Here is a 14,293-nt window from a genome sequence, read left to right as displayed (position 1 = left end):
AGTTGGATGGCGATGAGGCATGGATGCTTTAGGTGAAATTCCTGTATTGCAGACTAGATCCTCACGGTCTCTTCCAACTCTATAATTCTATGATTTTATGTGGCACAAATGGAATGAAGGGTTTGCTGATCTCATTTCCTATTCCACCCTTCTTCATCACCCCCTTGGGTTGAGGAAATATCTTTGTTTGTGTCTCCTGCCGAGAACAACAGGCATCCTCTTTAGATAGAACTAGGATCCTCTTTATCACACTTGTATTTCCTGTAATAAATTCAGCTTTCTTATTTTCCAAACGGAGAGTCTAAGTGAGATTGCATCTATAAATAAAGTGTGCTCCTCCAGTGTTCAGTTCAGGCTTCTGCTGATGCATCCAAATTCCATCAGTAACAGCATCTTATTTTGTTGTGTAACATCTTACTAGTTTGGGCGCCTGTCTCATTCTAGTGAAATCAGACAATTTGTTCTGCCAACCCATCAAGGTGGCAGCGGGCCACAGGTCTCATCCCTATGACTTTCCAGAGCTCCCCCAACACATGTCTTTTATTTTGGAAAGGGGAGTTAAGTGTGAAAATTATACAAAAAAGCAGTCCCTCTGTGCTATGAGGAACCTTGGTCAAATGGAGTTCCCAAAAGTGTAGAGAGCAGAGACTGGGAGGCAAAGTTGGTTGCTGCATGAAAGTTGCAGTAGGCTGGTGGATGTGGCTTCACTACCCACTCCATGTGAAGAAGGTTCCTCCAGAAATGAGAGAAACCTATAGCAAAACTATATGGTATCTGTGCTGAATGGAAACATCCTTCCTGGTCTTCTGAATCATTTAGTTCATTCAGCATAGCTTTTGAGCACAAAATCAGCTGCCATCAAACATTTTGAAAAGAAATGAATCTGTCTTTAATAAGGATGGATTTCATTGAATCATAGAGTTGAAAGGGACCCCAAGGGTCATCTATAGTCTAACCCCCTGCAATGCAGGAATCTCAACTAGATCATCCATGACAGATGGCCAGCCAACCTCTGCTTAAGATATGCCATGCCATCTAGACTGTGTCACCTATAATGGACCCTGTCCACTGTATGGACCGCTGAGGAGAATGTATGGAAGGAAACAGCAATGCATTGGAACTGTGGTGATCAACAGGGCTGAATCAAGCACCCCAGGTGGATGTACTGTCAAAGAAAGGTCTGCAGGTGGTCATAACATAAAGGCAAGGGTAGAGTCCACAGCAAAGAACACTGTCACTCACACCAAAGGGCGGGAATAATCAATAGGAAACTACAGTGTTGCTTTACTTACTGCTTATCTGTTTTTAATGCTTATCACTTCTTTCCAGTCATATACTGCAACGACGACACGTGAGAGATCTGTAACTGTTTGTTGTTGTTTTTTATTGTACGGCAATTCGCAAAATAAAAAAAGAAGGCAATTGCTCAGTGAATGGAAAAGGGAGCAATGTATTTTAAACTGATATACTGGAGCAGTGATCTAACCCAGAATTTCAAGAGTTTATATAGATCAGAAATAGGAAACCTGCCCCACCTCCAAATGTTGTTGGAACTTTGTCAGACCAATGGTAAGGGATGGTGGCTGAAAATAGTATCCCTGTGTCTGGCTCCACCCATTAGTAAAATCTCGTTCAGCATATCACAGGGTGGAAGTTGTAGTTCAACAGCATCTGGAGACATAGTCTGATCTAGATGGTATAGCCTGCTGGCCCCATCTGCCTTTTATTCTTTGTGGAACATGCTGCTCAAAGACATGTGTGAGATACCCAGTCCACACAAAACAGATGTTTTGGCATTTACTCACTTTCAGCCATCTTAAAAATGCTGTTTCTTTTTGCATGATGATGTAACTGTTTCAAGCATTGGGATGCGACTCAGCTGGTATTAAAGAAGGGTAGGGCGAGGAGATTCTCTGTCTGAAACTCTGGAGAGCTGCTAGGCAATCCTGAGCAAGATGTACCAATGGTCTGATTTGGTATAAGGCACCTTCCTGTGTTCCATTCATATTGCCCACTGTGCATTCAAAGAATGCATGTGTGTGTGCATGTGTGTGATAAAGATATGTGGGGTAGTCTTGCCCTCACTACCAATGCATTCAATGGTGATGCCCCCTTGCCATCTGTGTGTCTGGATTCTCTGGAAAGCATGATGTACACACATAGATCCTGACTGAGCCATGATCCCTTCTCCACGTAGGAGATCTCTACGTGCACCAAACATAAAAGCATGTAGTTCCCTTTCTCATGTGCACCAAACACATGGATGGGGCCAAGGCTTGACATGAGGCCTTGTGATACACAGCCACACCTATTAAGATATGTGTGCTCCCAACCTCTGCATAGCAAGGTGAAGAAACACTGGCTGGTGACATCAGGACACAGGCTAAGGGACTTGACACAGGGCTGCCATTTTTGCAATGGACAGCTCTACTCCACGCAGTGGCATTTCTGCGGTTCATCGTTTTTTCTTTTTCAGACTCTATGGACACTCTGAGGCAGTAGTACACAGAGAGAAATCATCCTTTATCAAATAAAAAAAATCAATGCAAATAAATTGCCATCATATAACTTTATTATTATTATTATTTTTAAGTCACAAAATATTGCAACCATGGGGAAGAAGCAGAAAATAGCATGGCTCATCGACAATGCCATCAGCAACTACATTTGACATGACGATGGCAATAGTAACAACTGTTTTTTCCTCGAAAATAAATGTTATTTCTTGGGGACAAAATATTGCAGTGTGATTGTTTAGAAAATGCAGTATCCCTGCAGTAGAAATGCCAGCTATCCGACTCCCAACAACAAATGAGTACCAATAGTGCATTTCTTGTGTGAAAAACCAATTGCCTATGAAGTCTCCAAGAACAAAAGGTTGATCATTTATACAAGAAATAATCACTGAAGAGGAAAAGAGAGTATCTTAATGTCATCAGTTAGGACATGCCCTTATGTGTTAAAGCTTTTCTGTATTGCTTTTGTATGAACTGATATATTCACATTTTTTGAATGCCCTGGGGGGGATTTCAGTGTAAGATGCTTTCAGTTAAGCTTGCATTCTCTTTGCAGCAGACCAGCCCCTTATTAATATTATTGCCAGAATAAATTAAGGGCTATACATGCTACAAACTTATCTATCTTTCCTTCTTTAGGATGGGTTTATCGACTTCTTGGAATTTATAGCTGCAATAAATCTGGTTATACGAGGAAAAATTGACCAAAAATTGAAATGGTATTTTAAACTCTATGACGCTGATGGGAATGGAACTATTGACAAAAGAGAACTCTTAAGCATATTCACGGTAAGGGAATGGTATATGTTAGCATATATTTGCCATGAAGCGTTTTATGGGAAATCAATTATTTAAACCTATTGATGTTTTGGCTGTAGTTCACTGCCTGTTTCAGTCATTATCTGGCTAGACGGTCACTTGCGGCTTCTCTTTTGTTCCAGAAATCAATGGGAAAGGGGAACATGGGCCTGCAATGAAATCTCCTTGTCCCCAATGTGGTGAAAGAGAGGGAATTACACAAGGCTGGTGCCAGCACCAGGCATCCTTGGGTAGCTGTCAGGGCCCACTGCTGATACCCACACTAGGCGCCTCTGAACAAAGGTTCTGAACTGGCACTCTCAGCAGCTCCATGTGGTTGGATTTAGTTTCCCACAATGTCCCTTCCCTAGCATGGCTCTGTATCAGCCTTCCCCAACCTTGAGCCTACAACTCCCATCAGCCCCAGCCAGAACTGGGGCATTGTGAAAATGTCATAAGAAAGTACATTAAGTTGAAAAAAGAGCTCCCTTCCACTTTTCCCTTCCATAAATTCTGACAAGTAGATCAAGATTAGAGCCTAAAATGAGCCGCTGGATCAAGCCAATGACTCATCTTGTTCAGCATCCTGTTCTCACAGTGGCCGACCACATGAGCTGGACAAGAGCAGCCATGTTTGAAACTCCCATTGTTCCAGGGGCATTTTGCAACAGGGAATTTCATTAGTGAGAGCAGTTTCTGAGCTCTGGGCGCAGTACTGCGCCTAAGATTTCAGAATAAAACTGCTGAGGGGAAGGAAAGGAGGGCCTTTTTTCTGCTTCCCCACTTCCAGCTACTCTCTGAAGACTGGAGAAGAGACCCTCTTAGGAATATTAGGGGGGTGGGCAGGGCAAGGACTAGACCATGTGAAAAATGAACATAATACTTTAGCTGCTGTTCACTCATGTTCAGCTTTGTATTCTTCTTATAAAAAAGCGTACCTAGACATTCCGTTATTGCCCCCATAACCTAGGTTTAAGGTGCCATTTAGCTCCTAGCTTTCATATCTCAGTTTCTAACACCGATGAGCACAACAGTAGCGAAGATAGATAATAGTCAGTATGGCTAGTAGCGTAAAGCCTGTTTTCCTGTGCAATGTGAAAAATACCTATACATTTTTATGATGTTAAGGATTAAGTTTGTGGGTGGGTGGGTGTACATATGCAGTGCTTATTTCTGGGGGGACGCAGGGGTACGCATACCCCTAAACATTTTGTGAATCGAAGTCAGGCCTCATTGAGGGGCAATATTTCAATATGTGTAGGAAAATGAGAGTACCCCTAAACATTTTTTTTAGAAAAAAGCACTGTACGTATGTATGTATGTATGTATATGATGAGAAAAGTTGCTTAAGCTTCCACACCATGTACATACATATACAATAATCTTTACTTTAAATGACATGGAATATTCTGAAAAAACAGATTCTCCAGGGCAGGATAAAAATGTAGCTGGGTTTAAGAATAATCACGTGTCCTGACAGGATCTTCAATGATATGCTAATTGGATCTATAATCCTTTAGGTTCTGTTATATTAATTTAATTTACAATCCTCATTACTGAAGATTTCCTGGAGATTATGCCTGCTCCTGCCACCCACCCTGCCTCAGATGCTGAGCGAACCAGCAGCCATAAATTAAATTCGCATTATGACCTGCTGACATGTTTGCATTTTTTCCATCCCTTCAGGCCATTCAAGCTATCAATGGCAACCAAGAATTGACTCCAGAAGAATTCACAAACATGGTATTCCAGAAGATAGACGTTAACAATGACGGTAAGATTATAAAAGTTTTCAAGTGTGGGTCCAGTTTGACAGTTGGTTGGGCAGCCAACCTGTCAATCACTTGGCATCATGACGACAGCAGCTGACCACTTCAAAGGGACTTGCTCTCAGCAGGTGTGGTATGGATTCATACCATGGCTTCAAACTTACATTTTTTCTTTGCTGGTCAGCAAGGAAAAACATGAGACTCCAACAGGACTTGCTCACAGGGCCAATCAGCCTGCAGGTGTTGAGAATCAGCCCCATCACATCAGTTCTCGATGTGGGATTTCCTAGTGCTGCCCATGTCAGCAATGCCTTTACCTGCCCCACACTTTATGTATGTCAGGCATGATTTGGGGGAAAGTGTTGCAGGTCTATTCTAGACTTTTTACACATTTCTAACCCATCTTTCCTCCAATGAACATGGGCTGGAATACATGGGAAACCCCCTTTTAGCCTCACTTTAGAGGTACTTTAGAAAGGCCGTCTGGGGAACTTTATAGCTGAGGCCCAAACTAATGGAGAAATACAATTACATGGGTCTTTCTTTTGCCTTTCAATTATTTTTTCAACCAAAGCACTTTGAGGAAGGCAGGGATTTAGATGCAGGAGGCAGGCTGCTTCCTCTTTTCCTCTCTGCTTATTTTTCTGTTCCGGATTTCCAAATACCTCCCATGTTTTTCTCCACACCATACATTTAAAGCAGATGGCTTCTTCCAAATAAGCCTGGAAACTGTAGTTCACCCTTTCCAGAGCTGCAATCCCCAACACCCATGATTCTTTGGGGAAGCCATTTGCTTTAAATATATGGTGTGTGTAGATGTTTCATGTCTGCTTTGGATCTAAGCCAAGTCTGACGCTTTGCCTGCTACATCATACTAGTTCTTTCCGTTCCACCTTATCTCTGCATGTGCAGCGCAGGATTCAGAAATGCATTAAATGCTCTACCAAATCACCTGGACTGTACAAAGCAAAAGGAGCATCTGATGAAGTGGCTTTAGTAAAAACAACATGCATTAAGGGGGATTTTAAAATACTACATGGCAATGCAGTGCAAATGGATTTTGATATTGTCATTTATTCTTGTAGTAGCTCCAGCTGGTGATTACCGCTGGAGTAAAAGCATGTTATTGTTTTATTTAACATATCTACTTTTAAAAAACTTTTATTATTAAAAGGTATACAATGCAATATAGACAATGGGCTTTTTATGCAAGTCGTTTAATCAATTTATTTAACCAATTCCAGACTCTAATATAAGAAATATCTGAAATTTAAAATCAGCCATTTCTCTTATTGACTTTTATGGGCAGCAAGGCTATTAAGTGAGCTTATCTTAAACCAAGAGTGTTAATGTGGTACTAGATGTAATTTCTTTATAAATCATTTGCTGAACAGCAGCTTAAATGCAATTCTAATTAAGCGGTACATAAATCGTCAAAACAAAAACAGAATTAAGATGACCCGAGTCTGTTTAATATGTTACGATGGGGAGGTAAGCCAAATCAAGGAGAACATCATAGATTCCCCAAAAGAAGCCAGGAGATTTGGAAGACAAGTGAGAATTCTATTAAACAGCTTAGCTTGACTAAACTTTGGTTCCTAGATTTGAACTGATAAGCATCTCCAACAACATAATAGCATTTTTAAAAAAACAACTGGGATATGCTAGTCTTGACCAGTTTCATTATGCGGTGCAGGCCCTTCAACTCATGCATTGTCTTTGCCAAGTCCTATGAGAGCTTAAAAATGTTCCAGTGGTGTTTAATAATATTTTCCCTAAATTTGAGAGTTACTGCTCCACTGAAGAGCTTAGGGGTTAAAAGGTATGGTATTTTGAAATAGTTCTTATGATCTATAATTACCTATGTATATTCCTAAGCACTTATGGGGGTTTTTTTATTCTAGGGGAATTGAGTTTAGAAGAGTTCATCAGCGGAGTGGAAAGCGATGAAAATCTCCTGGAAATGATTTCAAAGAGCTTTGACCTTTCCAATGTACTGAAAATTATACAAAGTGGGCGAAGACACAGCGTCTGAGACTTTTCATAACATAAATGGGACTTGTGACAAGGAACCTATTAAATTTCAGCACTGACTTTTACATTTCCCATCCGCTGTTCAGGATATAAGAAGCTCCAGGAGGAATTGTCACTTCAGCTCCATCTGCCATCTATTTTCCCCGTTTCTCCTTCCCAGTGGATGTGGCAGCCACTGTGAGAGCACAACATTTGTCTACATGCATCACAAAAGCTATTTAGTGCAGCAAAAACAGACACAGTCTCTCATTGCTTGTAATGGGGGAATTAGCAAAGCAGAACTATACAGAGGAAGAAGAAAAACCGGACACTTCCAGAAGATCCTGTGCTGATAAATTGCTCCTTTTAAGTACTGGTTGTTTAACTTGAAATTTACAATGTGGTGATAAACCACTAGATAGGATTGGCTTCCTTCTAGATCAATTAAGGATGAAGCATGGTTTGCATTAACTTAACATTTGCACTAATCAGTGCTTAAAATAGGAATGGATTATCTGGGAAACACCTCAATCAGCTTATGACTCCAAAGATAAATATCCACTTATGGAAGCTGCTTACCACTTTGGTATTATTATTACATCTGTAAGTTAATGTGACTTAGGGCTTTGATGTTTCAACTGTTTTGCCTTTTTCTTTTCCTTTTCCCTTTATGATGCAGTTAGAAAAAAAGGATTAACCTTTTTAGAGAAGCTTTACATTTGTCATGGAGTGACACCGTTTCAGGGAAATAATTAAAACTTCAAAGCTTCAAAAACACTGGCTTCAGTGATCTAAGATTAATTCCATGACTTTAAAAGAGAATTTATGCCTATTTGATTCAACGGAAAGCCAGTTCACACAATCCCCACCCCCTACAGTTTATTTTTAAAAATACACAAGCTTAATACTCTTAATAATAAATGGAAAACAGTTGATCACTCCGGGAGGGATGTATACATAAGGAGGAGTTGCTTTGCTTACAACATCCCCTGTTCTTATATGAGAGTACTAAATGGGTTTCACCTGCCTCAAAGTCACCTTTGGAAATGTCAAAATATGCCTTGTGGACCACTTTCTCAGTTTGGAAGACCTCCCATCTCGGTCCTATCTCAGTTCATTGGCGTCTGCTGACCTTAACTACTATTCTAAACTCCCACCTCCCCTTCAAATTTGTGCTTGCGATGTTTGATTATGGGTTGTTTTTCTCCTGTCACACTGCATCCTGGCTTCCAACCCAATTGCTTGATGTGACTTAGCTTGTTTCTTCATTCTAGCTTCCTAGTGCTACAACAGAGATTTACCACCCCATGTAGGGAGCTCGATGTCACTCTTTAGTTGTGGAACGTGCATAGAACTCATGCCAGTGCACGTCACCCACACAGCCCAGCAGGAACCACTGCAGCCTGAAGTTTAGGCATAAGCTGAGGGTTTTGCAGTGCTGACAGCAGGGATGATAGCAAAACCTCTCCGTTTATTCAAATTAATTTGAATATTTCTTTATGTATCCAAAAGTCCCAATGTGTGTGATTTCAGATTTTACAGGATTATAAACCAGGCTTGCTTCAAGTTAATGCTCATCCCAGAAAATACTTAGGGAAATAGTAATGAGGTGTAAAGAAAATATACTGGGTTGGTCTTGATTTACTTCCATAGTGTTTTGGCAGGAAACTGGAGGCCTAGTTTTATTTAACATGCTGAAGGAACATGTTCCGCTGGCCATGCTTCAAAGAGAAAGGGATGCCTAAAGCTGGTCAGCCTCACCTTCATCTGCAGGTTTTTTGACGTGTAGGAAAATAAGCACAGACACGAAGCTATATTGAGCTTTGAGGGGGGGAAACATACTAAATAATGGCATCATAATAATGTGAAGTATTGTCAGGGTAATGAAAAATATAGAGTGGCATGAAACAAGAAACAATAGGGGATTCACTTCAAATTTGGGCAAGACCAGCCCTAAGGGCGTACCACTTAATCAAAATATTGCGGAGGCCCAGCATCTATTTCCTCAGGTATCCCTTATTGAAACTTTCCTGTGAATCCTCGTAAGTGCTTGAATTCTGTTGCAAGTGAATGGTGAACAAGGCTGGGCAAGCAATTTCCCCCAAAAGGTGATCAAACCTGAGAAATGAAAATGTTTTCAGTTTTGCTTAGCCTCTGTGGATAGGTGCACATGAAATGCACCACATCATCTGTAATTATTTTACCAGTAGTTTGATCAATATAGCAGACAGCCAAACTATGCAATGTATCACTTGGTATTATAAGCAGAGTTGACATTATAGCTTTGGCATTTAGATTATTTTATTATTTCCACCCACCCTCTAAAAAACCTGCAATAATGAATGGGAACTTCAACTTCTTCAACATAGGTACAGTAATATATTATGGTCTGTCTCAGTATTTTTTAATAACTGAAGGACAAACTCAATGTAGAAAGGAAGGATTAAATAAACAGAAACTGTATTCCCCTGAATAATAATAATAATAATAATAATAATAATAATTTTTTATTTATACCCCACCCATCTGGCTGAGTTTCCCCAGCCACTCTGGGCAGCTCCCAACAGAATATTAAAAACAGGATAAAACATCAGACATTAAAAACTTCCTCTAAACAGGGCTGCCTTGAGATATCTTTTAAAAAGTAAGATAATTGTTTATTTCCTTGACATCTGATGGGAGGGCGTTTCACAGAGCAGGCACCACTACCAAGAAGGCCCTCTGTCTGGTTCCCTGTAGCCTCACTTCTCGCAATGAGGGAACCTCCAGAAGGCCCTCGGCGCTGGATCTCAGTGTCCGGGCTGAACAATGGGGTGGAGACGCTCCTTCAGGTATATTGATATATAAATATCAGAATAAGATCACAAGAGGCAGAGGAGACACTGGAAAAACTGATAATCCCATCAGTCAGAATTAAACATCCTAAAAAACCTAGTTTAATAATAATAATAATGTAAAAAGTGTTGCTGAAAATATAACAGAATAAATGAAGATGCTCCCCTGAGGACACACCCATTCTAATCCATTGTGTGTCAGGCAAGTCATTTTCTATATTTGCTTTTATAGTCTAGTAAGCTAAAACAGGAAAATTTCTCCCCCTCTGAAGGAGTATGATTTTCAGTGCAGGTGCAGATAACACCATAGCTGTTTTCAATGCACAGGCATAACTCAGGTCATGAAAAGCCTCAGTCCAAACTCTGAGACTTCATTTTTTACCAAGTAGTCATTTTCCAGATTGCAAGCTCCATATGTAGATTAATAGTGGGCTATCACCCCAGTTCTATACATTCTTATCTGGGAGTAAATTGAACTCAATAGGGCTTACTTCCAAGTAGATATGTATAGGATTTAATTGTGAAAGGGCTGAGAAACACTTATTAGAAGACTTCATTGAGCAAATCTGTCGCTTCATAGCATTGCTCTCAAAGTATATACTTTGTTTTTATATTTTTTATATTTTTATGTCACTATTTTATGTTTGGAGCAACTGAAACAGGTGAGAAGGGTGGCATTTTTGTTTCATACATCCTTATGTTTCATTGTGGTTATAAGCATAACTGAGTGAGAAATGAGCTTATTATACTCTATATGATGTTTTAATAATTGAGGGTGCCAGTTAAGTTATCTTAATTGTCAATTACAAGTGCAGAAGGGGAAAGGGAGAGGAATATCAACACTGGATGAAAAAGTACATAGATTAACCAAGCAATCCTATGCATGTCTTGCTCAGGTTTCATAAAGTTCCATTGGACTTACTCTCATGTAAAGGTGTATAGGATTGCAGCCTTAATGTAGGATGGGTTCCTGCAGATCAGCCAACATCACCAATGAATGGGCACTCCTTTTCTCCTCATTTCCATAACCACACATCTCTTAACAATCTGCACAGATCCAATCCCATGCTCTTCACATTTAATGGCATCATTTGCTAAAGAAAACCACAGAAAAAGAAAAAAACCCATGTTTTCAAATAGCAATTAATTACATCCGTCAAAGACTCACATTTTACATAAAACTATTTCAAACGATTTAAGAGTTGATGATGTTCTGCAAAGTCTCTGGAAGAGGCAACTTCTTTTTCTGGGTAATAACCAAAAAGTTATAACTTGAGAAGAAAGCAGTCTTGTATTTAATAGCTTTCTCAACCGCCATAGGCAATTGGGATAGTGAGTGGGCTGGTGAAGGAGGGATGAATCACTCCATCTTTGGTTTCTATGGTAGCTGTAGATGATGGGAAACACCTTCCTCTATGGCCAGTGTAGAAATGTGGCAGGTGGCTGAGGACTGAGGGATTGTTCCATCTGTCCTTTTAAGGCCTGCTTTTGTATTTCATTTTTACCAGCCTGCATTTTCCATGCTTGTCCTCCTTTGTGGCCAGCATGGAAATGTGGGCTTGAAAATATAAGGCTGAAAAAAGAACAAAGCAAATGGGAAGGATTAACAAGCCATGGAGATAAAAAATATTATCTTAGGTTGTTATCGATTATTGTATGATTTTATTCTCTGCTCTGACAGCATTTGCACATGCTATTTTAACCCTGTGGGATTATTTTGGCCCTTTTTATGTACCTACATATTTTGTGCTGATGTTGCATTTTATCTGATTTGATATTTACTGCATTATTTGATTTGTGTTTTCATTTTTTGCTGTACATCACCCAGAGGACTAGGTTTAAAGACAACTGATATATGTAAATAATAATAGTAAAATTGTACACTAATCTTGTTCTACATATTGACTTTCTAGTAACACTTCAAAGAGACCAATAGTATTTTGAAATAATTTAACAACTGTGATAAACTCTATAGACACTACGGTTTTCTTATTACTGGTGCCTGAGTTGTTTGTCCCTTTGACACATTATGCAAAAAGAGCTCTGCCTTTTTGACATGAAACAAAGGATTTAGGGGAAACACATTGTTTCTCAGCTAAAAACTATACTCCAGTAAATTAAGCAGTAGAAACATACAAAAATTTATTTTGGCTCTAGTTCAGGTTCCTTGGTGTTTTCAAATTCTTCATTTCAGTTCCAGTTCAGGCACTAAATTTAACAATAAAAGACTGTTAAAGACTGTTCAGCCACTCTGATTTCATGTTGCACCATATGGAGAGTTAAACATGCTTCTCCATCCCCGATGACATTTGAGGCAATTCGAAAACATTTTGCAACAAGCATAATCTAATCTAAGGAAGTCGATGTGACACCTCCTACCTCCTGTCATCGGAATATGATAATCTGCAGATTTAAACTCACCACGTAACATCCCCCCACCTTTTGTTTCCGCTTTTATGCTTAAACTTAACACCCAGCTTGATCAACGTTCATGATGAACTCAAAAGCTTGCTCAATTCTTTTCCATTCTTTATTAATTAAAACAACCGTAAAATACTTTTGAATCTGCAGATCAGGTAACAAAAAAACCCTATTAAACAGAACAAAATAATTAAACGCGAATCCAACACAATGAGAAGACTTATCCAAATAACAGACTCAAAAAAAAAAATCTGCAACAGTCATTCCCTGATATAATCAGCAGTTGGCATTTTTCAAAAGCTTTATGAAAGCAAACTACCATTGCCTTGCACTGAATGATGATACGAGCAATTCCAATCCGGCAGAGTTTATGCCACAATAAATGTGTGAGCTTCCAAAGTGCCACAAAACTCATATCGACCTTTAGGTATATAGACCGTAGAAACAGCTAACTTCGAACGGGCAAAACTAATCCACTACCCATTTGGCGTCTCCTTACACCTCCCTTAACAACAAAAACCCTTCTGCTTCTCCCATTCTCACGCTTACGCAGTTTGCGTCGCTACGCTGGCCCGTGCCATTCCCAAAGCTCTACTGCTCGTTTGACTTTCGCGCTCAACAAAGAGCTTGCTGAGGGCAGAGAGTTTCAGCTAGAGAGAGGGAGGCGGGATCAGGGGTGGGGCGGCGGCAGCCAGCCAATCAAAACAGAACTGCTCCTCGGGGCTCTCCCGATTGGCGAACAACTACCAACTCTCGCGGGACTAGCGCAGCGGCGGATTTGAATCGGGTTGAAGGAGTTGCCCAACCTGGAAGCGACCAATCCTCGGCCTTGGGCCGCACAGAACGGGCCAAGGCGACGGCCGAGATGGGGAGAGCGAGGGGGGGAGGGATGGAGAGCGAGGCCTCGGATCGCCGGCGAAGAGGAGGGCCGGGAGGCGGCGGCAGCACAGCCATGGAGCGCCGCCTGAGGAGAAGCACCCTCCGCTTCGCCTCCGCCATGAGCAGCGTGGTGGAAAAGGTGAGCTCGACGCGGCTCCAGGGGCGGCTTCGGCGAGCTGGACGGGGCGAGGGTCGCAGGCCTTTTCCGGAGGGCAGAGGCCCCGGGCGGGATCTGCTCAGGGCTCCTGGGCCTGTTCCTCCCCCCTTTTCCACGGAATCTACGTGGGGAAACGTTCGAAATACCCGCTGTGTGACGTCATGGGGAGGGGAGATAATTAATAAATGCAATTGAAATGTCAAATTTCAGTCCCTCTCCCTTCCTTCCTTCCTTCCTTCCTTCCTTCCTTCCTTCCTTCCAGCAGGGTTCCTTGGATTCTTAAGGGCTGGCTTTTGCCTGTCTCAGACAAGCTATAGCTTAGGGCCCCACTCTTTTGGGGGCGTCCAAAAAAATGTAAAGGAAAAAAAAAAACCTGGATGTACAAAAATATAAGATAAAAAACCTGGATGTACAAAATATAAGATAAAAAAACAAATAAAATAAAACCTACATACAGCAATAGTTTTTTGTGTTGTGTGGGCTCCTATTTGTTATGTGCAAATGGCTTTAGATACCTATTAGGTCCATAAATTACCATATAGCATATATTCAACACCAAAAACAGCAACAACCTAAATCTCATCAAACTTAAATCCGGCCCTGTCTGTCTGTTTCAGCCAAATTTGGACACACTGCCTTAATGTAAAAATCAAAATGTTGGATTAGGGGTGGGGGTTGTTTTTATTTTTATCGTGTATGTTATGCTTCTATATCTTGATTTTATTCTGTGAATTCCCCTGAGACCCCCAGGTATAGGGCGGTATATAAATTCTAATAATAATGATGATGATGTTCCATCACAGATGTGTCATGTAACATGTAGTTGGGCCCTGTGTACTTCCAACTAGATAGGAGTGAGTTAACTTGCAAGTAGACTAGTTAGAGGCTTGAATGGAGGTTTAGTAA

General features: G+C 40.7%; 1 protein-coding gene and 1 long non-coding RNA gene across 7 annotated transcripts in view; one reads left to right on the top strand and one right to left on the bottom strand.

Annotated features, from left to right (window-relative positions):
- GUCA1C (guanylate cyclase activator 1C) overlaps window positions 1-14,293 on the top strand; it is a 56,181-nt gene that overhangs the window by 22,704 nt on the left and 19,184 nt on the right. For 2 of the 5 annotated variants that reach the window (XM_028726725.2, XM_028726724.2), the window contains exon 1: window positions 13,134-13,369. In XM_028726725.2, the coding sequence (XP_028582558.2) occupies window positions 13,217-13,369 (153 nt within the window). In that variant the 5' untranslated portion in view covers window positions 13,134-13,216. Of the gene's footprint in view, window positions 1-3,155; window positions 3,306-5,000; window positions 5,089-6,987; window positions 13,370-14,293 lie in introns of those variants that run through there. The other 3 variants (XM_028726723.2, XM_028726722.2, XM_028726726.2) reach the window with 2 other exon arrangements.
- On the bottom strand, window positions 2,555-13,143 carry LOC114595906 (uncharacterized). 2 transcript variants are annotated; one of them, XR_003706373.2, is made up of 3 exons: window positions 12,671-13,143; window positions 10,853-11,024; window positions 2,555-9,214 (listed from the first exon to the last, which is right to left on the bottom strand). It is a non-coding gene; the product is annotated as an uncharacterized LOC114595906 (long non-coding RNA). The 2 variants fall into 2 exon arrangements; XR_003706374.2 differs by having other exon boundaries at window positions 12,901-13,143.

The sequence above is a fragment of the Podarcis muralis genome, chromosome 4, assembly GCF_964188315.1.
Source record: "Podarcis muralis chromosome 4, rPodMur119.hap1.1, whole genome shotgun sequence".
Classification (NCBI taxonomy): domain Eukaryota; kingdom Metazoa; phylum Chordata; class Lepidosauria; order Squamata; family Lacertidae; genus Podarcis; species Podarcis muralis.
The sequence above is the reverse complement of the archived record's forward strand: the minus strand, read 5'-3'. Positions and strand labels throughout refer to the sequence as shown.